This window comes from Physeter macrocephalus, chromosome 19 (assembly GCF_002837175.3).
Source record: "Physeter macrocephalus isolate SW-GA chromosome 19, ASM283717v5, whole genome shotgun sequence".
Lineage (NCBI taxonomy): Eukaryota > Metazoa > Chordata > Mammalia > Artiodactyla > Physeteridae > Physeter > Physeter macrocephalus.
The window spans coordinates 11,073,826-11,099,196 of record NC_041232.1 but is presented as its reverse complement, the minus strand read 5'-3'; the positions used below and the strand labels follow the sequence as shown (position 1 = coordinate 11,099,196).

The 25,371-nt window shown below is 39.0% G+C and overlaps 1 protein-coding gene and 1 pseudogene across 1 annotated transcript in view; both read left to right on the top strand.

Annotated features, from left to right (window-relative positions):
* HECTD4 (HECT domain E3 ubiquitin protein ligase 4) overlaps positions 1 to 25,371 on the top strand; it is a 197,188-nt gene that overhangs the window by 81,309 nt on the left and 90,508 nt on the right. Inside the window, exons 9-21 of the mRNA XM_055080495.1 lie at positions 2,907 to 3,065; positions 8,465 to 8,578; positions 9,316 to 9,456; positions 14,141 to 14,373; positions 14,781 to 14,926; positions 15,748 to 15,818; positions 16,717 to 16,822; positions 17,418 to 17,538; positions 18,226 to 18,354; positions 20,400 to 20,524; positions 22,302 to 22,455; positions 22,915 to 23,015; positions 24,601 to 24,799. Coding sequence (XP_054936470.1) covers positions 2,907 to 3,065; positions 8,465 to 8,578; positions 9,316 to 9,456; positions 14,141 to 14,373; positions 14,781 to 14,926; positions 15,748 to 15,818; positions 16,717 to 16,822; positions 17,418 to 17,538; positions 18,226 to 18,354; positions 20,400 to 20,524; positions 22,302 to 22,455; positions 22,915 to 23,015; positions 24,601 to 24,799 — 1,799 coding nt within the window. The remainder of the gene's footprint in view (positions 1 to 2,906; positions 3,066 to 8,464; positions 8,579 to 9,315; positions 9,457 to 14,140; positions 14,374 to 14,780; positions 14,927 to 15,747; positions 15,819 to 16,716; positions 16,823 to 17,417; positions 17,539 to 18,225; positions 18,355 to 20,399; positions 20,525 to 22,301; positions 22,456 to 22,914; positions 23,016 to 24,600; positions 24,800 to 25,371) is intronic.
* LOC102993520 (60S ribosomal protein L36-like) lies at positions 7,183 to 8,471 on the top strand (annotated as a pseudogene).

The following is a 25,371-nucleotide window of genomic DNA, read 5'->3' as shown; positions in this document are numbered from 1 at the left end:
ATTTCATTTCTTTTTATGGCTGAGTAATATTCCATTGTATATATGTGCCACATCTTCTTTATCCATTCATCTGTTGCTGGACACTTAGGTTGCTTCCACATCCTGGCTATTGTAAATAGTGCTGCAATGAATATTGTGGTACATGACTCTTTTTGAATTATGGTTTTCTCAGGGTATATGCCCAGTAGTGGGATTGCTGGGTCATATGGTAGTTCTGTTTTTAGTTTTTCTAAATACATTCTTGACCAAGAAAAAAAGAGGCAAACCTTCCACAACAGAGGTTGCTTTTTCTGGAATTTGGCATTTAGTGTTTGCACTTTAATATTTGAAAATAGATAATATGTTTACAGAGTTTGAAAGTGAAAACAATATAAAAGGTATATGCAGAGAAATCTTACTCTTGTGTCTTGGTATATTCAGTATTTGCCCCACCCTACCCCCTATAGGTAGCTCTATTTATTAGTTTTTGTTTATCCTGGCAGAGTTTTTTTATGCAAAGGGAAATTAAATTAATTTAGAAAGACAAATTTATGTATTTTCATTGTCCTTCTTTTCTCAATAAAAAGTAGCCTTCTAAACACACTGTTCTGTACTTTTAAAGCAGGAATTCTTAACGGGGATAAGCCTTTCAGAGGTTCATAAACGTGCTCTCCCAAAGTTTTAAATAACATATGTATCATCATAATTTTTATCAGATTTTCAAGGTCATTTATGACCCCCCCCCAAAGTCAAGAACCATTATTCTTGAGGAGTTTTCATGTTACATACCAACTACATGAATTTATAACAAATCATGACCTGTAGTAAAAGATCAGGCTAGAAAAAGAGCCATGTATAGAAAAATGAATCTGAATTAATATATGTTTAATGAATTTAATGCAGTTTTATGCTTTAATCCTTTTATATATTGAAATGTTAGGAAGAGAAAATATTTGTGATTAATTCATTGTGAGACTATCAAATTTTAAATACTTATTAGTCCATATTAGAATTTAAGGATAGTATTTTACTTCCACAGGTCTCTATTGTATCAAATGTAAGTAGGGAATTTATTAATAGTTGTTATAACTTGGGTATGTGGATAATTTGAATTATAGGAAATAGTTTGTAGAGGACAGTGCTATTACCTAAATAAACATTTTCCTGACAAGCTGAAGGCTTGATCTGGGTTTGTCCCTTGGGAGAAAATTGAATACTATCCTGCACAATAGAAATACTAAAAGAATGTTTGTTACATAAGAAAACATGGGTGATATCAGAAAGTGGACTCAGAAGGCAAGGGTATATTTAGAATCCTGTGAAAACTGGTATCTGTACTCTAAACATGTGATCTCACTCATACTTTTATGCATATTCTCTATGTATTCATTTAACCTGAGGTTGCTACATAAAAATTCACCAGTTATAGGCAAAGTGAACTTTTGACAATTAATTCAACATTCAGAGGGTCTAGGATTTTTTATTCTGTGATAAACTAATACCTATTACCACGTTAATAAGAGTATGTATATTAAAAACATCTTGGTGAAAACCACGATTGTGTGGTTATGCTCTTTGTGTGGTTATGCTCACAAAGTTGCTAGTTTTTCAGTCGTTGCCCCTTTTGGGTTTCTTACTTATGGAAATTTATGTTACTGGATTTATGTCCTAAATGAAGAATATACTTGTTGGCGGCTTGGAATTTTAAAAAATGGAGCTTTTTAGAACCACAGGCATTCAAAGCAAATGACAGATTAGGTTTCACTTGTCTAATTTTTCTAATCTAAACCATCTAAAGATAATTTTATGTCCATGTAGGCAGTCATATTTTATACCTTGACAGCTTCCTAGGTAAAACACTCTGACTTTCTGTTGCCATAGTCAATCTTCACTGGACTAATATATAGAAAATCGTTAAATTCACCCTACATTTTCAGATCTGTCAGTGAGTAGGGGAAATTAAAGTACATTTTATACCTCTTGGTTAGATACAATAATTATTTTCCTAATGATAGTTTATGTCACTGACCCTAAAAAAAAGAAAATATATCATGGGTTATAAATTCTGCAGACATAAAATTATTTTGTGATAGACATTGTGAAAGCTTTTATTAACTACTTATGGGTTGAAATTTCTGGTAGATTCCATGTTCAGAGCTGTTTATAATGAATGTAATATCACAAACCTGTTAACAATTTGTACTATATAAAATGAAAAGATCTCTGCTGGAGCACAGTTTCCTAGGGGGAAACATAAACAGTAGGATTCTTCTTTTATTTTGAGATGTAGTCCATGTGAGGGTTCATTCTTTTGAAAGATTTTTATTTTATTTATTTATTTATTTATTTATTTATTTATTTATTTATTTATTTAAACATCTTTATTGGAGTATAATTGCTCTACAATGGTGTGTTAGTTTCTGCATTATAACAAAGTGAATCAGCCATACATATACATATATCCCCATATCTCTTCCCTCTTGCGTCTTCCTCCCACCCCTCTAGGTGGTCACAAAGCACCGAGCTGATCTCCCTGTGCTATGTGCCGCTTCACACTAGCTATCGATTTTACATTTGGTGGTGTATATATGTCCATACCACTCTCTCACTTTGTCCCAGCTTACCCTTCCCCCTCCCCGTGTCCTCAAGTCCATTGAAAGATTTTTAAAAGACATAAGGACATATTGAATACTGGGAACACCTTTGAGAAATGTTCAGATCATGTAACCAGGAGGCTTGGGACCAGGCTGTGGAGACAGAAGCTCATTATTTTTCCCTTAGCTTATTATTTCTTGCTCTATTTTTTGAGTCTGAGTACATTCTTGTTAGAATTTGGGGCCCCTTTGTTATACTCTAATTTGGTTTGGTAATCAAATTAATCTGTGTGTCAACTATTTCTGCTCACCATTTTCATTCCTTTTTACCAGCAAATACTAGCTGTGGGCTTCCTCTAAAAATGCTTCGGAAGACGCCCATTTACACCTGTGGTACATACTTGGTGATGCTGGTCCCACCTCCAGGGGGATCAGGCAGCTCTGCTACCCGGTCTCTTTTTGGTGGAACAAGTGGTTTGTCGTCTTTAAAAAGTAAGTGAACTTTATTTGTGGCTCTTTTCCCAATTTGTCCCTAACTTTGAAATTTAAGGTTTTTCCTAATAGTGATTTTACACTTGCTCTGTTTACAGATGCTCTTCAATAACAACAAAAAACTTTATCAGTATAGTTATAGGCTAGGAGGAATTAAAAATAAAATTTTTGAAGGTGGTATAACAGTACACTTCTGAAAACTATTGTCCTGTAAAATTACTAGAAATAATAATGAGGTCAGGAAGATTTTAGGAAATAAAATATAATAATAATAAAATAAAATAAAATAATAAATAAAGTTGCCACTTTATTTACTGACACTGCAAGAACTCTACCCACTGGAGAGCTATGAAAATAAGTCTGTGAAATACCTCCATTTTAGGACACATAAAAATGTATATGATACAAAATAATATATGCAAAAATTCATTAATGTTAAGTGTACATATATATATTTTTTATGTATTTCTTTTTTTAAAACATCTTTATTGGAGTATAATTGCTTTACAACGTTGTGTTAGTTTCTACTATATAACAAAGCGAATCAGCTATACGTTTGCCGCCGCCTAGCACAGGGAGATCAACTCAGTGCTTTGTGACCACCTAGAGGGGTGGGATAGGGAGGGTGGAAGGGAGACGCAAGAGGGAGGGGATATGGGGATATAAGTGTACATATATTTTTATAAAAGAGGGAGGCATACTATAGTAATTAAAGCAATGTGATTTTGGCTTCAGAGTGGACAAATAGTTAAATTGAAAATAATATAGGGCTTCCCTGGTGGTGCAGTGGTTAAGAATCCACCTGCCAATGTAGGGGACACAGGTTCAAGCCCTGGTCCAGGAAGATCCCACATGCCACGGAGCACCTAAGCCCGTGCACCACAACTACTGAGCCTGTGCTCTAGAGCCTGCGAGCCACAACTACTGAGCCCGTGTGCCACAACTACTGAAGCCCATGTGCCTAGAGCCCATGCTTCATAACAAGAGAAGCCACCACAATGAGAAGCCTTCGCACTGCAACGAAGAGTAGCCCTTGCTCTCCGCAACCAGAGAAAAGCCCTTGGGCAGCAGCAAAGACCCAACTCAGCCAAAAAATAAATAAATTAATTAAATAAAAATAAATCAATTTAAAAAAGGATAAAATAATATAGAATAAAAAAATGTTCCTTTTACATTGCCATTTTCTGTCTTTCTTACCTTAGGGACATCATTTAACCCCTCTGAGCCTCAGTTTTCCCATCTGTAAAAAATAAAAGGCTAATAGTATCTCACACCATTGTTTGGTGATCATATGCAATAAAGTATGTTAGAGTATTTCTAAAAACAAAAACAAACCCAAAATATTCCTTTTATATATGGTAACACCTTTTTTTTAACATTCCTTTTCTTCCTTAAAATTTGTTTAGGCACGTAAAATTAAAATGTTTTAAAATCAGTTTACTTATTTTCATTTCCCAAAATTTCATATTCTGTCTTTTTAAAATAATTTGCTTACAGTAATTCCATTGAAGGATTATATTTCACATTTAGATGTTTAAAAAAGCATTTCTGGGCTTCCCTGGTGGCGCAGTGGTTGAGAGTCCGCCTGCTGATGCAGGGGACATGGGTTTGTGCCCCGGGCTGGGAAGATCCCACATGCTGCGGAGTGGCTGGGCCGGTGAGCCATGGCCGCTGAGCCTGCACGTCCAGAACCTGTGCTCCGCAACGGGAGAGGCCACAACAGTGAGAGGCCCGCCTACTGCAAAAAAAAAAAAAAAAAAGCATTTCTTACTCAAACTTTAACCTGCAGATGTAAATTTAACCTCAGCAGCTTAAATAAAACCATTTATCTAGTATCAACTTAACTTTTAGGCCATTTCAAGTAGTGGCACGTGTTTGGGATTTAGATACTCATAACAACTCCAAAAGTCTTCTGTCTTTACTTTTTAAAAATTAATTTATTTAAATATTTATTTTCTTTATTTGGTTGCACCAGGTCTTGGTTGCAGCAAGCATGCTCCTTAGTTGCAGCTTGCAGGCTCCTTAGTTGCCGCTGGCTGGCTCCTTAGTTGTGGCCAGCAGGATCCTTAGTTGCGGTCAGTGGGCTCCTTAGTTGTGGCATGTGGGGTCCTTAGTTGCGGCAGCCGGGCTCCTTAGTTGTGGCTCGCAGGCTTCTGAGTTGCAGCTCGCCAGCTCCTTAGTTGTGGCATGCAAATTCTTAGTTGTGACATGCGTACAGCATCTAGTTCCCTGACCAGGGATCGAACCCGGGCCTCGTGCATTGGGAGGGCAGAGTCGTAACCACTGCGCCAACAGGGAAGTCTTCTCTTTTTCTTTTATTTATTTATTTTTTTTGTGGTATGCGGGCCTCCCTCTGCTGCGGCCTCTCCCATTGCGGAGCACAGGCTCCGGACGCGCAGGCTCAGCGACTATGGCTCACGGGCCCAGCCGCTCCGCGGCATGTGGGATCCTCCCAGACCGGGGCGCGAACCCGGTTCCCCTGCATCAGCAGGCAGACGCGCAACCACTGCGCCACCAGGGAAGCCCTCTTTTTCTTTTAGAATCAAATGGGTTAGACTTTTTCTCAACAGCCTGTTTTCTCTAACATGTGACCAGGATGCCCCCTTTAGCCCTCGGGTAAATGATGTAAATTTACTACTCTCTTTAAAAAAAAAAAAATAACAGCTTTATTGAGTTATAACTTACGTACCATGAAATTTACCCCTTTAAAGTATACAGTTCAGTGGTTTTTAATATATTCAGAGTTGTCCAACCATCACCACAATCTAATTCTAGAACATTTCCATCACTCCAAAAAGATACCCCATACCCATTAGCAATCACTCCCTTTATCCCCACCTTTCCCCAGCCCCTGGCATCCACCAATCTACTTTCTGACTCTATGGATTTACCTATTCTGGACTTTTCAAATATATGGAATTATACAATATATGTGCTTTTGTGACTGGCTTTTTTTTTTTTTTAAGCATAATGTTTCCAAGGTTCACCCATGTTGTAGCACAAATCATACTTGATTGTATGAATATAATCCATTGACTTTTTTTTTTTTTTTTTTTGTGGTATGCGGGCCTCCCTCTGTTGTGGCCTCTCCCGTTGGGGAGCACAGGCTCCGGACGCGCAGGCTCAGCGGCCATGGCTCACGGGCCCAGCCGCTCCGCGGCATGTGGGATCCTCCCAGGCCGGGGCGCGAACCCGGTTCCCCTGCATCAGCAGGCAGACGCGCAACCACTGCGCCACCAGGGAAGCCCTATAATCCATTGACTTTTGAGTTGTTTCTGCTTTTTGACTGTTTTGAATAATGCTGCTATGAACATTCATGTACAAGTTTTTGCGTAGACATGTTGTCATTTCTCTTGGGTATATGTGTAGGAGTAGAATTCTGGGTCATGTGGTACCTGTATGTTTAAGCTTCGGAGGGACTGCTAAACAGTTTTCCAGAACGGCTGTACCATTTTAGAGTCTCATTAGCAATGGCTCCAATTTTTCCACATCCTCTCTGACATTTGTTATTTTTCTTTTTTTTTTTTAATAGCTGTACTCCATAGTGGGTATGCAGTGGTATCTCACTGTGGTTTTGATTTGCATTTCCCTAACAACTAATGATGTTGAACATCTTTTCTTGTGCTGATTGGCCATTTGTATATGTTCTTTGGAGAAATGTCTATTCAAATCCTTTGTCCATTTTAAAACTGGGTTGTCTTTTTATTGACCATTAATTATCTGAAACTCTTTTTTAGTCTTCTTGACATGGTTTTTTCCACTCAACTGAAATTAGCCCCATTTGATTAAAACAGGCCTTTACGGTGCCATTTTTTTCATGAGGATATAGCTTACCCAGTGATTCTATTTTAGACCAACAAATAAATAAATGCTTAAATTTCTTCTATGTCCTGTTCCACATTGGTCACTGTGGTGGCTACTCAGTGAGTGGGAAAAGTGGTGCTTGCCTTGAGGAGCTCATAGTCTGGTTGGGAGACATGATGCAGGTGTGTGAAACAACTAGAAAATGATATACAATGCAGTATCACTTCCTGAACCATGGGGAGCAGATGTAAGTGCTGCAGAATCAGAGGAAGAAAGGGTCATTGTTGAGTGGGGTAGAGGGGAGAGACTTCATGAAGTTTTGAGTTTAAGTCATGAAAAATGGCTATTATTCATATAAGTGGCCACATAGGGGAAAGGCATATGCATGGTAAATACAATGAAAAAGAGATTTGGAGAAGACCATTTTGTTGGTGTGCAGGACAGAAAAATAGAAAATAGAAAAGAAACAAAGAGTACAGTTTAGATTATAGCTCAAGTCAGGCGTGATGAGAATTTGGATTACTAGGGTGATGGGAATAAGGAAAAGGAACTTGAGAGACAGTGCTAGAATTTTCTGTTGGAAAGTGGGGAAGAAAGTTATATCAATAACAGCAGCTAGGCCCTTCTGCCATGGCAGCCATTGAAGAGCAGCCGCCATGGCTCCTTGCTGCCCCATGGCCGTGGGCCTCAACAAGGGCCACCAGGTGACCAAGAACATGAGCAGGCTGAGGCACAGCCCTGCAAGATGTGATCCAAAAGGTGTGTGGCTTTGCCCCTTAGGAGCTGCATGCCATGGAGCGGCATGCCAGGGTCTCCAAGAACAAGCAGGCCCTCAAGTTCATCCAGAAAAGGGTGGGGACATACATCTGTGCCAAGAGGAAGAAAGAGGAGCTGAGGAGTGTCCTGGCCGCCATGAGGAAAGCAGCAGCCACAATAAAACCTTTTCAGGAAAAAAAAAAAAAAAAAAAAAAGCAGATCCTTGATATATTTTAACTCATTTAATCTTCATAATAACTGTATAAAGTAGGTAACTTTTATTATCTCCACTTTACACATGGGGAAACTGAGAGGTTCAGTAAATTTCCCAGGGTCACACGGAAGTGGTAGAGCTGGAATTCAAATTCAGAATCCTAAAGCTCATGCTTCTCATCACTACACTTCCGTGTGTTAAGGGAAAAGGCCGAAGTGTTTCCAAGTTTTAGAGCCAGGGCTTGGAAGGATAGCAACTAAACATCCACTAACCTGTTTTGAGCACCAAATATATGTAAAGTATTTCTTGTAAATATTGTTACCTTGTGATGTTAATAATCATAACCCCTCTTGCAATTACCCTTTTGACAATCTATCTTGAAAAAAACCTGTATGTAAAAGTTGCGATTTTAAAAACACTTTCAAAAATATGGTTCACTGTGTTGGAAAAGGCTTTATGACACTTTTCTTTTTGTGGTCTTAATGTGTGTCTTTTGTCTCCTCATTGTTACCACCAATAGACAACCAAAAAAGATGTGATTTTTATAAAGTCTTGTTAAGAGGCTAAAGTTTAAGCTAACCATCATCTTAAGGCTTATTAAACAGCTTAATATTTGTTTCTGAAGTCCTAGCTTCTAGCTTGGTGTATAATATTTCGGATGGTCAATTCGCAAGTCGTGCTGATCTCATAGATGCTGCTGGAAGCTCATTGGGGCGTGGTGCTCTTGTACCAGGATTAGGTAAGAAATAAATGCCCACATTTATTTTCCTTGGAAAATTCAAAATTTAAGCAATTTCTCTTAAAAAGTCTTGCTAATTCTCTATGGTATTCTAGTTTCCTTGAAAGAATTTTTTTATGCTACTCTTTAATTGTGAGGATTAATATAAGAAATTGTCATATGTGAAATTCCTCTGCATAAATTACTACTGAAGATACTGTCCGTTAGGTTGTGTAATGTTGTCTATAACAAATTCTTCTTAAAGTTCATGCCATAAAAAGGTTTCTTTCCCTTGAGGGATTAGTATACTTCTTATTGTTAGAAAATGAGCATTATGTTAGCGCATTGGATTTTCTCTTTGCCTTGGCACCTAGGGAGCTCATATCTAAGTTTTGGGCTCAGTTACTAGGGCTTTTACTGTGTGTTAATGTTAATTAGTCCTGTTGTACCTGGGTTTTACTGTAAGCCACTTAAATCCTTTTTGGAATTAAAAAGGTCACATGTAAGTCAGTTATTAAAAACTTTCTATTCCATGAGACTTATTCCATTCTCACATATGAGTTGAGCCAAGTAGACATTGAATCCCGCCTTCCTACTGAGCCCCAATCTAATGCTTTGCCAGCATTAGGGGGATGTGGGATGTGGCTTGCCAGCACTGGGGAGAATCCTTGCCCTTTCATTCTTTAGCACTGCTTATGGGAAGTATGTATCAAGCAGTGGATGGTATGATAGTTGAATAAAGGATGTTCTTTTTGCAGGTGCCTGTTACGATACAGTGAACAACATGCTATGGACATGCTCGAATGACTATATCGATCAATGGTGTAATCCTGGGAATCAGGCCTTCCATTACGTCTGTCAGAGACTTGGAGTCAGCCATATCATCACTGAGCCTAAAGGTGAGGTGCACTCATAGTCCTACAGGAAGAGATTTTCCTCCCATGAAATAGGAGGGAGTACAGCAGCATTAGTAAGTGGGAACATAGCCCAAGCAGCAAAATGTGTCAACAGCCTTCCCTCTTTGAATTTAGAAACCTAGAATTCTTATTATCTGATTGGTTTATGATTAAGCAAATAAATGTGTAAATAAATAGAGCTTTTGAGGTGGTCCACAGACTTTTTTTTTTTTTTTTTTTTTTTTTTTTTTTTGCGGTACGCAGGCCTCTCACTGTTGTGGCCTCTCCCGTTGCAGAGCACAGGCTCCGGACGCGCAGGCTCAGCGGCCATGGCTCACGGGCCTAGCCGCTCCGCGGCATGTGGGATCCTCCCGAACCGGGGCACGAACCCATGTCCCCTGCATTGGCAGGCGGATTCTCAATCACTGCGCCACCAGGGAAGCCCCTCCACAGACTTTTTTAAAGGAAAATTGTTATGTCCCTTCTGAAATTGTCAGAACTTTGGGACAGAAGTTCGTTCTTTATTTGTACTTGGCATGGGATTATATATGCTGTTATAATGTTTTGCATTAATAACAAATGACTTATACACAAACTTACAATTTTGTTGTTGTTGTTGTTGTACGCGGGCCTCTCACTGTTGTGGCCTCTCCCGTTGTGGAGCACAGGCTCCGGACGCACAGGCTCAGTGGCCATGGCTCACGGGCCCAGCCGCTCCGCGGCATGTGGGATCTTCCCGGACCGGGACACGAACCCGTGTCCCCTGCATCGGCAGGCGGATTTCTCAGGGAATCTGAGCTGATTCCCTGCACCACCAGGGAAGCCCAAACTTACAATTTTGATAGACTATCTGGTAAAGGACGTTTATATTTCTTAATATTGAGATTCTTAATATAAGTTAATATTAATGTGAAATCTTTTGACTTCAAAGTCAACTATAGTGGTATATATGGTGTAGTGAGTAGCTCAGCAAATCCTCTCCTGATAAAGCAATGATAAAATGGACTGAATTACCAAAAATAACTATTTCTATAAAATTAAAATGCCAACTAAAAAAAAAATTAACTATTTCTAGGCTCTGGAATTTGACCAAAAGCATATACCAAATTGAGATGCAGTATTCATAAAAAAAAAAAAACACTGAACTTTGGCTAAGAACAGTAGAAGTCTGTGATGTTCTTAGCTGCGGACACTCCTGTCCCCTACCTTAAGCTTGGTCAGTGCAGTAATTCCATCAGGGTGGGGCAGATCATGGAAGCCAGCAGCTTGGCTGCCAGAAGGGGCTGACTGATTTGGAGCACAGCATGGACAGCATGGAAAAAAACTCACACACAGCAGCAATGTCAGTAACAGTAGTGGTCTTGGTGGCAAACAAACAGAGACAACCAGTGGCTTAGCTAGCCTGAGGTTGTGGTCCTGGTTAGGGCAAGCATCGAACCAGCAAACTAGCCAGAAATTTACTAGTGAGATGTGGGTAGTGAGAAAGCTACAAAGGGCCTTCGTAAGCTCCCCAGACATCTGCATAGAAGAAGCCAGAGAAGGCCCAAGCTGTTCACACAAGCCTGGCTGAAAATGAGCCTGCATACACATGCAGAGATTTGAGAGGGCCCACAGAAGGTGAAAACCACGGAATAGTTTAAAACTGCCTAAACTTTGATGTGCTTCCCCCAGAAAACGTGGCTCCATCCAGGGTGGAAGTATTACTGGCTCAGGGTGTTTGAGCACAACCTCTGACTCAGACGAGGTGACCACTAGGAAGGCAGGCTTAAAAATAAAAATGAGAATAATAAAAATAAACAAATGAAAGAAAGTAAAAACGAAAATAGAAATAAGAATTTAAGAAAACAAAGTGAGCGGAGAAATCAGTAGCTAAACACTGCAGGCAAAACTCAGATATTAGACTTAGCAGATGAAGACTTCAAAGCAGCCTTTAGAAATAAATTCAAAGACCTAAAGGAAACCATGTTTAAAAGATTAAAGAAAAGTATGATGACCATGATTAAACATAGAATTTCAACACAGAATTTATAGTAAAAAAAGACGAAGAACCAGTTGGAAATTCTTGATTTGAAAAGTTCAATGACTGAAGGGAAAAAAATCACTGGAGTAGCTCTATAGCAGATTTGAGATGGTGGGAGAAATAATCAGCAAACTTGGATATAGATGGATAGAGTTATCCTATCTGAAGAATAGAAGAAGACACTTTTAAGGAACACTGGTCAGATATTTTGTAGAATTTCCCTCAGTTTGGAGTCATCTGTTGTTTTCTCCTTTAAAACTGAGGTTATAGATTTGGGGGAAGAATACCACAGAGGGAAAGTGCTTTTCTCATTACATCATATCACAGGGTACATGATAGCAACATGACTTATTACTAGTGATATTAAAATTGATCACTTGGTTTAAATGCCAGTTTTCTTCACTGCAAAGTGAAGAAAGCTTCTTTCCCTTCCATGTTCAATTTGTTAGAAGCAAGACATGAAGCCCACACTCATGGGAAGGGGAATTAAGCTCCACCTCCTGGAAGGAAAAACATCAGAGACATATGTTAATTACCACAGTAATTAATATTTTGGAGGTGGTGGTACTTTGAGACTTTGGAATTATCTATTAGATTTTCTGTTTCTTCTTGTGTTCATCTTGGTAGTTGTATCTTTCTAGAAATTTGTGCATTTTATCTAAGTTTTCTTATTTGTTAGCATAAAGTTGCTCCTAGTATTATAATTAGTTTAATTTTTATAGGCTCAGTAGTAATTTCTCTGCTTTCACTCTTGATTTTGGTATTTGTATAAATTTACTAAAAAACATTGTTTTGGGGCTTCCCTGGTGGCACAGTGGTTGAGGGTCCGCCTGCCAATGTAGGGGACGCGGGTTCGTGCCCCGGTCCAGGAGGATCCCACATGCTGCAGAGTGGCTAGGCCGCTGAGCCTGCACATCTGGGGCCTGTGCTCTGCAGCGGGAGAGGCCACAGCAGTGAGAGGCCTGCATACCACAAAAAAACACAAAAAACAAAAAACATTGTTTTGTGCACTTAGAATGGGTGAACTTCATGGTATGTGTAAATTGTATCTTGTAAAACAGCAAAAAAGAAGAAATTTATATATTGTGACTCCCTAATTATTATCTCCAAGCCTCTTGCCTCAACTCCAGTCTATATGTATTCGTCTCCACTTGGATATCTAACGTCTTCAACTTAACATGTCAAAAACAAACTGCCTGTATCTCCCCCCTACAAATCTACACCTACCGAGTCCTCCATATTCCAGTATATGGATCACTATTCTTTCATATGCTCAGACCAAAAAATTACAGTTATCTTTGACTTTCTTTCTCTAATACCCCATATCCAAATGGACATCAGCAAATCCTGTCAGCTCCCATCTTCAAGATGTATTCCAAGTCTAACCATTTCCCTGTATCTCTGCTGCTACAACTCTAGTCTAGGCCATCATCTTCACCCAGATTATCATAGTAGCCCCCTCACTGGTCTTCCCATTTCCCCTGCAGTTGCCCTCCTCCACCCTGCTTAGGCTTATCTCCACACAGCAGCTAGAGTCTTTTACAATCTGCATAGTCAGATCTGTCACTCTTCTGCTCAGACACCTCCACTGACTTCCCATCTAACTCAGAATGAAATTTAAAGACCTCAGTTATTTGGGTAGATCCCAAAGGTACCTTTCAAAAAGTGTTTGGTGAAGATGAACAATACTAACCTGAATTCTGTTGTTGTAAGATCAAGGACTCATAAAGGCACAGAAGAGAGGGGGACCCAGCCAGGCCTTAGGGTTAATATGCAATTGAAAAGTTTAGTTTTGGCAAGGTTTACCTTCCGATAGGTTTTCCTTGAGTCCTTTCCTCATAGCTCATGGTGCCCACAATCCTTTTGCAGCTCTAAGGTTACCCCACCCAAGCCTGACTCTCCAAGGTTACCTACTTTCTTGTTTCTTTTATGCAGTTCATTTCAGCTGGTTTAAGGAAAAAAGCAATCTTTTTTTTCTGTACTTTGCCTGTTTAGATTATTTTCACCTCCATTCCCTGAATGTCTATAAGTATCGTGAGGCATTTATTATTATATAAGAGGATGCTTGTCAATTCTCTTTAACCAAGGTTGAACTGATGTCTGTCTAGGCTGTGGTGACTAAATGAGATCAAAATGTTTGAGGTACCATGGGAGGAGATATTTCTCGGCTGGGGAGCGTGGTGGGTTTTACCAGAGAGAAGGCATAGAAGATGAAGAGATTTTTCTAGAATAGTTACCACCATGGGATCTGAGCTGAGATGGCCTGAATTCAAATCCCAGCTCTACCATTTAGTAGCTGTGTGACCTAGGGCGAGTTATTGAACCTCTCTAATTCTTGAGTCACTCCCCTGCAAAACAGGGCTAAAATAGTCTAAGTTGATAATGATATTGTAAGGTAAAGCATGTAAAGCATTCGGCCCATTGTCTAGCATATGGAAAGGACTCAAGAAGTGGTAGCTACTTATGCTCTTTAAAAAAATGGAAATTCCCAAGTGTTTTCACCCCAGCATTCTGTGGCAGGGGAAAGGGTTCTCCAGCAGTAGTGGGAGAGATTGGAGCCAAGATAGTCTCTTCTGGTGTGCGTGCACCTTTTGCAAGTCAGGGGTATGTTCCTTGGTGGACACCCAGAGATGTCTTTCCTCACTGACTTTCCTTTTCATCTTCTAGAAGAGGCTATAACCACGAATGAGGTTATAAACCAATTATTGCACCACGTTGGTGCGATGTGCATACACCAACTCAATCTTCTTGCTACCAACCCCAATCTTCCAATCACAAGTGTCTTGGGCAAGCAGCATCCAATTGAAGCACACCATCTTAGCAGTATTTGTGACATTATGGAGAAGGCCATGGTTAATGGAGACACCTGTATCATACGCTGCATTCTCGTTGTCTTTCAGGTAAATACACTGTTTTGAGATAAATAAAATAGAGAAAAAGAAACACAAACCTTGGCTTCAGTCAACTAATTTCTACCAGAAGAAAAATGTAATAACATTCCTGTTTTGCATCTTACCACATTCTAATCCTGTAATTAGAATTATCATCATATTCATAGCACTGCAGTTAATGGAATATTGCTATATGTATTGATAGCTCATTGCAATTAATATATGTAAAATATTTACTATAATTATACCATTACACAATAGAAGCGATTGTGGTTAAAAATCCACCTGGGTATTTTATTCATAAGAATAACTAGTGTGAAAAAAAAAAAGAATAACTAGCATGTTCTTTCTTCATAGGGATAATTTTATCCCCAGTAGAATTAACATTTTCAGATATACCCCTTATGTTTCTGTAGGTGGTGTTTAAATTTTTCTTCAGCCCACAAACTGAAAGGAATCGAGACATCATTCGACGGTCGGGGTTGCTTCTTTGGCAGTTGTTGATGGCACCAAAAGATCAAATTTGTCCTGAAATTCAGAAGGAAGTCTGCCTTGCCATCAGGTAATCAGCACCTTATTTTCTCAGTGCTCTCTGCAGAAGGCTTCTCCTGCACTGCATTGTAACTTTCCCTTCAGAATGGTTGCCTGGATGTCTCTTACCCCAGCCCACAGTCAGGACCTCACGTGTAGAGGATAATTTAACTGGAGAGAAGTTTGTGGCCCCACTCCCAGAGGACTCAAGCTGTCCATGTACATACACTCCTTATCTCACTTTCAGATCTTAAAACAGGACCAGAAAAAATCCCTTTAAATAGATATTTTGGTGGTTTGCAAGTGGATGTTCTTCTCATTTGGGTCAAAGTGTGGCAAGGTGGTTAAGAAACAGGCTTTGGCAGCAGATAGACCTGGATTGTAGTCTTTGCTCTGCCACTGACTTCCCAAATGATTTTTTGGCACATTCTGCATACAGCTGGTTTGACTACGTTGACTTTTTTTTAAATTAATTTTTATTGGGGTATAGTTGCTTTACAATGTTGTGTTAGTTTCTACTGTACAGCAAAGTGAATCAGCTATACGTATACATATCTCCCCTCTTTTTTGGATTTCCATACGTTGACTTTTTATAGCTCAATTCTCTTTAACCAGTTCTGCATCTAGCCTCAGATAAGTTATCATTTTGGTAATTCACAAATATGAGAAGGAGAGGGATACTGTTTATCAGGGAGGTCATTGGACTACATCACAACAGTGAATTTAGTTTCAGTTGCTTTCTTAGGGGTGAAACTGTACTCAAACTGGCATCTTTTAATAAAAATTTAAATATTTAGAGTTGGGATTTTCTAGAACGTGTTTAAAAGCTTTTCGACTTTTCTGTCATTTCAGCTCTGGTTTAAATATCTTGTACCCAGGTGAAACTGAAATCAATAACTTACTTAAGCTGGTCTTAACAGAAGGTGAGAATTATCCTTTAATTACCCTTGAAAAAACATCCTTTTTTGTCCCTAAGGAAATGACTGAATTTTAATTTTTTTTTCTTCATATCTGTTAGTCAACATTATTTTATAAACTTCCCTCTTAGGACTGTTTTTGTTGCATTGCATAAGTTTTGGGTCATCATGTTTTTGTTGTCATTTGTTTATATGTATTTTTTGATTTCCTCCTTGATTTCTTCAGTGATCTCTTGGTTATTTAGTAGCAGATTGTTTAGCTCGTGTGTTTGTGTTTTCTATAGTTTTTTTCCTGTAATTGATTTCTAATCTCATAGTGTTGTGGCTGGAAAATACACTTGATATGATTTCAGTTTTCTTAAATTTACCGAGGCTTGATCTCAGTGTTATTTTTAAAATGCACATATGCCAACACTTAAACTAGAGTGAAAGCAGAAACCATGTTCTATGTATTGTCAAGCTTTATAAACCTCTTTCTATCCCCACTGTGTAGCATAATGTACCTGACTGTAGATGTTTAATGAACATTAAAGGTAATGATTTCTTGGGATTTCTAAGCCAGTTTTCCCCCACGCATTAAAATCCAACTTTTAAAGTTAGACTCAATGACAACGACAAAATTCACCATGTTAAAGACACCCTTCATTTATAAGCAACATTAGTTTGAGGAATTAGAAATCACACTTCCTGAAATGTCAAGACAGTAACTACACTTAAATCAGGATGTACTGGTTAAAGAAAGTCTGATTGGTTGTGATACAGTTTTTGCTGCTGTTGTTTAAGTACATACGCCTGGTGCCCCTAGATTGTCGACAGTCTGCTCATTTAAAAACTTTTAAAAAAATAACATCAGTTTTCTAAGTGTAATTATCAAGGTAGTTTATGGAGCTTTGTTCTGTGTTAGGAGAGAGAAACAGTGGCCTCTCCCAGCTGCGGGATGTGATCCTAACCAATTTAGCTGAACAGCTTCAAAACAACCGATTTGGCAGTGAGGAGGATGATCATTACAGGTGATGTTATGTTATGTTATTCACTGCTAGCCTTTTCTATGTGTTTTTCTCAGTAGTTAATTTACAGTTAAATGTGTTTGATCAACTTTAGTCTCCTGTAATATCTTATATGACAATTGGCATGTTAAGTCTAACCTGTGGATCAGTTGAAAGATAATAAATCCCACAGTTGCCCTAGGAAATGATAATAGCACATTTCAGTTTAATGAGTAAAATAACTTGAGCCTGGAAGAAGGGTACGTAGCAGAAATAACAGGTGGAGCTTATTTAAGAAATCTTGGTGGAGGGTGTCATCAAATTGCTAGTCTGTGAGAGAGGGTGAAGGTGTGGTTCGAGCTGGTGAGGGGAAGAAGGTGTGTCTCTCAAGCTATTTATAAAATACTTGAACTAGGTGCTTAAGTACCATTGTGTTTCCATAAATTTGATTTAGATAATATACCTAGTTGTTAGAATCATTACTGAGTAAGATGGTTTACTTAGAGAACCAGTGAATTTTGTATCTTCTATTTGTCATCTTGTACCCATTGTATAAATTTTATCCTTTTATTATTAAACCATTAGTATCTTATTGTTACATTTTTCCTGCATTTTAAAGACTAAATGACGAACTTTTACACTACATTTTGAAGATTGTTGTACGAGAATCCTGTATCTTAATCACCAAGTGCCAAACTGTCTCTAAAGATGATTTTCAAAAACTCCTTTCAACTGTGCCTGTAAGTAAAAATGTGTTTAATGAAAGCAAAATTACATCAAGTTTCCCTGTTTTCATTTTACTGTATTGAAGTGTGTGTGGACACACATACTTATACTTTGCAAGGACAGACTTAAGTGATGAAAGTCAATGAATGACTGTGCTTGTCTTAGAAATGTAGAACTAGACAAATCCACTTCAAGTACTTTCTCCAAAGACTTTATTCCTCCTGCTTAAATGTCTTGGTGCAATAAATTGTTAGACTGAATTTGGATGTTTTCATTGTGTTAAAAATACTGGGTATTTCCCTTCTATTAATTTTTAATTTAGTATTGTTTTCTAAACCATCAGTGTTTTACAGAGACTGATAAGAAGTAAAAGATTCTTTTAAGGGTTTGGGTAGTCTTCTCTCATGGAGATGCATGTGAGGGGAAGAGTGGGTAGGAAGAATTAATTATTAAGAGGCAAAAATTCAAGTATCGGAGCGATTAGTGAGAACTATGTAGCAGAAGGCAGAAAGTTATGGTAAATGTGTCAAAGTATGTATCAAAAGCCATGTGGAAATAAGTCACCTGAGAAACTAACTTGGTCTGTTTTCTGTACTTTCTCTTTTGCTTCCCTTGTCAAAATCTTTAAAAAACATGAGGATTACATGAGCCCTTCTTTCAGTAGGGTTTAGGTCATTTAAATGCCCTTATTTGTATTAAAGGCTGCATCCTCCTGCCTGCGCTATCTGATGGCAGTTCAGAACCACCTTCTCAGTAACACTGTTTTGATTAAACCTGATGAGAATGATGACAGTGACAACTCCTTGCAGGGAGAGACATTGAAGGTACAGGTAAACACCAAGCTTTATTCTAACAATGCTTTCTACCTAGTGTGTAAAACACAGCTTAAATGGCTAAATTTCTGTGTATTATGACGTCAGATTTCACCATGTGGCTTATATTTTTGTGCGAGGTAATATTAGGTCGCTCATTTCATAGATTTTTATGTCATTGCACAGTGGTTACCATATTTGTGACACTCTCATAATGTGTTATCCACGTGCTCCTGTCAGTCTTTTTGTGCCTTTGTTTATTTTCATCTCTTTTTAAGAACTATAAAATATGGCACTTACAGGTGATCTCATACGTACCTGAAAGTTTTGTATATAAATATATATATATATTTGTATGTATATGTGTATATGTATATAGATATAGATAAATCAGGGAGCATAACATTTTAAACAGTTTTGACATTTTGGCTGGTTTATTATGTTCTCTTGATTCAAATAATTTAAAAAGGTGATAATTTTCTCACAGTCCTTATGTTGAATAATTCCTGAACCTATATAGTTCATTCCATTTTCGGTAATTATTTTTAAGTTAGCTTCTGTGTAAACTCAATAATTTGTTCCCACATGGCAATTTATAGCAATCCACAGATTTTTTTTTTTATAGCTGTAGTTGTTATAATTTTGACAGATGCTTGAGGCTGTTGTTTGCATTGTTCTTCAGAATTTTATCTTTGTGGGAGAATTAGAGAAATCAATAACTTGATTCTTCCTTAAAATGTTGACTAAAACACACTAAAAAATTAACTAAGGAGGCCATAGTTAAAGATAAAAACCACTCTAGGGGCTTCCCTGGTGGCGCAGTGGTTGCGCGTCCGCCTGCCGATGCAGGGGAACCGGGTTCGCGCCCCGGTCTGGGAGGATCCCACGTGCCGAGAGATTTCACATATCTGCTAGTTCATATTTATGGGTTTATCTCATGTAATCAATTTTTAAACAGGCAGAAATACCTGAATTAATCATTTAAATTGCTGACACTATTAACTTATCTTGCCTTAGTTTCCTAATCAGTAAAAAGGGACCATAACATCTCCCTTGTGAGGCTGCAGTGAGGATTAGAGCTGAGGCCTGTGCAGTAGCTGGATGTGCTGCTGCCGGTGTGTAGTCAGTAGATGAAGGCTGATAGGATTAGTATGACTTAAGCCGTGATTTTTCTCATCTAGTCAGTTCAGAATTCCTTTTCTCTTAATGATAAAAATATCTAAATAATACCCCAAAAAGACTCCAGAAAATTCCAACAATGAAAACCAATGTTTTTTATTTGAAAGGCTAAATGTTGTAAATTCTTAATTAACCCATGGAAGGAAATACTCTTGGTAAAGGCAGAGTAGTAGGCTGGCTTGTCTAGGAATTCTGGGAAAAATAAAAGATATAGATTTCACCTAAAGGGTTAGTTTGGTTGTATTTTTTTTTCCCTAAAAGAAAATAACTGTAAACTAAACATTTCTATGATCTTAACTAGTGTTTCTTAACACATTATTTAGTATTTGTACTCCCATGAACTCTCCAATAGTTATTTTTAATGTTTAATAGCCTGTAACTGCCTGCTACTTCAGTTGAATTTTTTAACTTGCCTCTTTTCAAGTGTAATGGTTTAAATCATTAAGTAAAAAGGTCCCTTGTACTGTTTCAGAATGTTGTGTTTTTGTCTCATTTTATTCACCGCCTATACATGCGCCTTTTACTGTTCTGTTTTTCTCTTTAGCTATCCTCATACCACCCAAGGCAATCTTCCACCTGGACATTTTCCGGGCTGGCCACCGGGAGCTCTCTTGTGCTGGAGGGGATGGGAGAAATGCCTTTTCTCCTGGGGACTCGGTGTGCTCCCCGTGAAATACTGCGTATTTCTGTCAGCACTCCAGACCTTAGCCTCCCAACTCAAATTGTTCCTTGCCATCCTAGCGGAATTTACTGCTTTGGGCTTATTCTGGCCACCTCATTATTTAATTTGGAAATGCATCATTAAATACATCATTTCGTGTTGTCATTGTAAGTGTATATTCATCACAAAGCTTACAAATAATTTTATGATATTTTCTACCTAGGAGCTAAAGGTCAGTATTTTGGCTCTTGCCACCCAAATCCTGACTGGATGTGATGAAGTGTTGGAAATGCTACAGCAGGTCACAACTGCCCTCATAAATAGTGACATAGCTGACCGGGAGCAGAGGTGAGGAAATGGGTTGTGAACTGTGACCTGCTGCCATTCAGGAAGAAGAATTTGCTATGAAAGGGAAATCTTTTAGAAGAGGACATCAAATGTTCATTTAATATAGAGGGATCTTTGTGAGAATAGGTTGAAATGGCAAGTGTTTCAAAGCCAAACACAGTTGAACTTTCAATTAATGGTGCTTTTAGGTGGGACTGGGCTGACAGCCATGATCTAAGGGTAGCAAGGTGTGGTGGACACCATCATCTCTGTCACTTGGGTCTTCTACCATCATCACTTCCAAATTGGCCTTTCTTTTAATTATCTAACTCAGCACTATGTGCACTTAGTTCCCTTATGGTAAGTACTTTAGGGAGGTAGAAGTGACTTAGTGATACAGATAATTAACTGCTATGCAAAAGATGACACTGACATGATATCTCAAGATTTTACTGTAATTTTATTTCTCCAAATACAGGAGTAATCTGTGTAGAGGGTAAACTTCTCTTTCCTAGTACTAAAGTTCTTTCTCCGTACTCCCCATTAAAATTTCTGCTGTGGTTTGTTGTCAAAGATGAGTTACATCCTGTGTTTATTGATGATTTCAGTGTTGAGATGCTGATCTGAAACAATCATGCAATGTGTATTTCCTCCAGTAACCCTGTCTGTCCCATGTCCCTGTTTCTCGCCCACTCCCAGAGAGTAGGTGGGCAGGTTGGAACTGAGAACAATATAATCCAGAAAGGTGTTGCACTGGGGCTTGTTAGGACGTGTAAGGTTCACTGCTGGCACGGGGTGCAGATCTGCCCTGGGGAGGAAGTACAGTCTGAGAGCTGGGGAGACGTGGGGTTTGTTTCCGGTTCCAGCCCTAGTACCCTAAGCAGTTTTAGAGAATTTACATAACGCACATGTTTCTTCGGGTGAGTCATATACCTTAATTCTTCTAGCAGAGGATTGGGATATTAAGAGTGTGATTTTAGGTGATCATTTCATAATATACACATATATCAAATCATTAATTGTACATCTTAAATTTATAAAGTGATGTCAGTTATATATCAATAACACTGGGGTGGGGGGAAAGAACGTGATTTTAAAGGCAGATTAAAAATCTGCCTGCCTCTGTCCCCCACATGAACCAGTTTCTCTAGGCCAGAAGTGGGTATTGCTGCTCTGGGCAGCTGAGTCAGTGTTGTAGCCATTCACTGGCTCCTTATAAGGGACTCAGTGCAGCACTGTGACCTGCAGCCCCAGAGTCAAGGAGACTTGGCAGGTGGTAACTAGAGTAGCTGTTTGCATTTTAGAACCCATTTATAAAGTGCTTCGAAGGTGCTGTGAAATGCACCATGTAAACTTTTTGGGGGGCAAAATCACAGGTCAGACGTGAAATCTATTAGTAGATTTCTGTTCTCTCCCTCTCCCTCATGGTAGGTGGGAAATTTGTAGACTGAATTGCTGTAAAGGTAAGTGCTTAGCTAGTTTAAGGAGGTGCAGTTTAAGAGAATTTGTCAGATAAGAATGATAATAGCTGGGCTTCCCTGGTGGCGCAGTGGTTGAGAGTCCGCCTGCCGATGCAGGGGACACAGGTTCGTACCCCGGTCCGAGAAGATCCCACATGCCGCAGAGCGGCTAGGCCCGTGAGCCATGGCCGCTGAGCCTGCGCGTCCGGAGTCTGTGCTCCACAATGGGAGAGGCCACAACAATGAGAGGCCCGCGTACCACAAAAAAAAAGAATGATAATAGCTTCTTTGCATGCTTGGGAACTGCTTAAGCTGTGTGTTTTCTTGAACTTTTGTAGGTTAAAAGGCTTGGAACAAGTTACTAAGGCTACTATGCTCGGTCACCTTCTTCCTGTGTTACTGACCTCCCTGATGCATCCAAATTTACAGACTCTGACCATGGCCGATGCCCTGATGCCTCAGCTAGTGCAGCTGGTACTTTATACCAGTCAGGTATGATCCTAGGTGTGCCAAAGTGAACTTGCTCTTCAGGAGCAGGAAATAAAGCAAAATAAAGATGGAATGAAGAAAAACATTGTGTCATAAAAATAAGCTGAAATATTAAAGGAAAACATTTAATTTGTTTGACTGAATTACTTACTGCAGTCTTTTAACAAATATTAATTGCCGGTCAGCTGTAAAAATGCTGTCTACGATGCAACTGAGATCCTATCATTATATTTAGTCTCCTGAGCCCTTGCTGGATATTGGTAACTAATATAAATGATATATTCCATTCCAGTGTTAAATAAAACAATATTAAATGGTCTAAGTAGCAAAGCATTTCTTAGTGAAAGAGAGCAGGCTAGGATTGTAAAAAGATGATTTAAGTGAGAATTCTAAGTTTGGCTGTAGTACCATCCCAATAACTGACAAGTAAGCACTTTAGGACATGATGATTTTGTGTTTCAGACGGCTTTGCTGCTCAAAACCCAGTGTCCGGTTTTTGCTGAGGCGGGCTGTTCCCCATGTGGTGCATCAGACCAGAAGGGCAGGCTGTTCCCTGATGAGAGGTAAGGGATGCTGCTTCCTTGCAGGAACCTCTGCCACGTTTTCTTCCAGTGAAAGGCTAGTACTCCTTTTACAACAATGATTTTTCTAACTGGGAAAAGAAGGAGACTTCAGGGGCAAAATTTTACAGATAATTATAGAATTGCTTTGGAGATTATAGGAACAGGTTAGAACAAATTTCCCCACAGATCAAGAGATTAGTTCAAAATGGAAAAGTTCTCATATACAAATAATGGAGATGTTTGACTTTGGCAAACAGTTTGACAGTTTTTTAAAAAGTAAACATACATCTACCGTGTGACCCAGCTATTCCACTTCTAGGTATGTACACAAAAGAAAAGAAAGCACAGATACTTTGTGAAGGTTCATTTACAGCTTTAGTTAGAATAGGCCAAAACAAGAAACAACTCAAATGTCCATCAACAAGTAAAGGGGTAACACACTGTGGTATATCCATACGATGGAATCCTACTCAGCAATAAAAAGGAATGAACTACTGATATTTTCAACAACACAGATGAGTCTTAGAATACTTATGCCGAGTGAAAGAAGCCAGAGCCACCTAAGAAGTACAAACTGTATGATTCTATTTATATAAAACTCTAGAAAATACAAAGTAATTTCTAGTGAAAGAAAGCAAAGAAGTGATCACCTGGATTACCAAGAGGATGGAGGAAACTTCACAGGTGTGTACATATGGCCAAACTTACCAAATTGTGCACTTTAAATATATGCCATTTATTATATGTCAATTACATCTCACTAAAGCTGTCTTTAAAAACATTGATCAGAAAGGAAGGACTTCCGGGTTTCTCTAGAGCAGCGTGCTGTCCAGTTGAGCTTTGTGCGGTGATGAAGATTTGTATCTCTGTTGTTCGGTGCTGTTGGCCACGGCCACATGCTGTTACTGAGCACTTGCTGTGTGGCCAATGTGAACAAGAAACTGAATTTTACACTGTGTTTCATTTAGATTCAACTTAAATGGCCACATTTGACTAAGTAGCCCCCACATTGGATAGCGCAGAGCTGAAAGGGAGTAAGAGAATTCCACAAGAGCTAAGTTTAGGGTACAGGAGTTTGTATTCCACAGCCTTGGGCTGTGAAGTCCTTGAGAGTTCAAATACAGTAGAGAAGAGGAACTTTCAAGGCACTTTAGTAAAAATTATAGTAAAAATAGTCATGCAGACTCATGGGTTTTTCAACAATTGACATTTAGATATAAACAAAAGGAAACTTTACAGGACACTTGCTGTGGGATTTGGAAAGTGGCCAATCTTAAAGGTCCTTTACAGTATCTTTCCCCACCCCCCCCGCCCCGCCCCGAGGAATTTAAAATGAGGGTTGGCAAGATCTCCTGGATATGAATTGGGATTCCCCCTTGAAAAAAGGGGGGAAAATGCAAATATATTGTCTAACAAAGAAAAAAGAACCTTAGATATAGGAATGTTAAAAATGTTTCTGGTTACAGTGTTGTCATACTGTATGTTGTGGAAAATTAAAGGAAAATTTCTTAACCTTTTGTATTTTATTGTGTATACATTTTCCTTTTCTTGCTGTTAAGCTCAATCACTTTCTCTTTGGTTTTAGAATGCTGGAAGAGAAGGAAGAGCCAGGGTTTCTCACTGGTTTAAAGATTCCTGCTCCATGGGCTGCTGGGAAGACTGTGGAAACAGTCCATCCTGTCAGAGACAACTATAAATTTAAAGAAACTGTCCATATCCCGGGAGCTCGCTGCCTATACCTTAGATTTGATAGCAGATGCTCTTCACAATATGACTATGACAAAGTAAGCAAGAACTGATTTAGTATTGGTTTCACCTCTAATAAGCTGATTTCTCAGATGCTTCTTATTTTTCTTTGCTGCTGGTCACCATTCTTGACTTATTTCTGTCTGCAGATATCTCTTAGGAGAGCTTCCTAAGATAATGCCTTGAAGGGTAGTGACTGGGAGAGTCAGAGCCAGCACCTCTGCAGTCTAAGAACAGTGTTTTAATGACGTGTTGAAAGTGGACTTTTGTAAGCTTTCAAAGATGTAGATCCAAGTCAAAGGAAATTTTCTTTTCAATGCTGTTTCACTCTTGCCTTCCCTCTGTGCTTGGAATTCCTGTAGATGTGGGTGTCCATTCATCTAAAAAGGTCTTACTGCCCAATTCCTGGGGCTTCTCATGTATCTTTTGGGAGAAGGTGGCTTTTTATTTTATTTTATTTTATTTTTTTTTTTTTTTTTTTTTTTTGCGGTACGCGGGCCTCTCACTGTTGTGGCCTCTCCTGCTGTGGAGCTCCAGATGCGCAGGCTCAGCGGCCATGGCTCACGGGCCAAGCCGCTCCGCGGCATGTGGGATCTTCCCGGACCGGGGC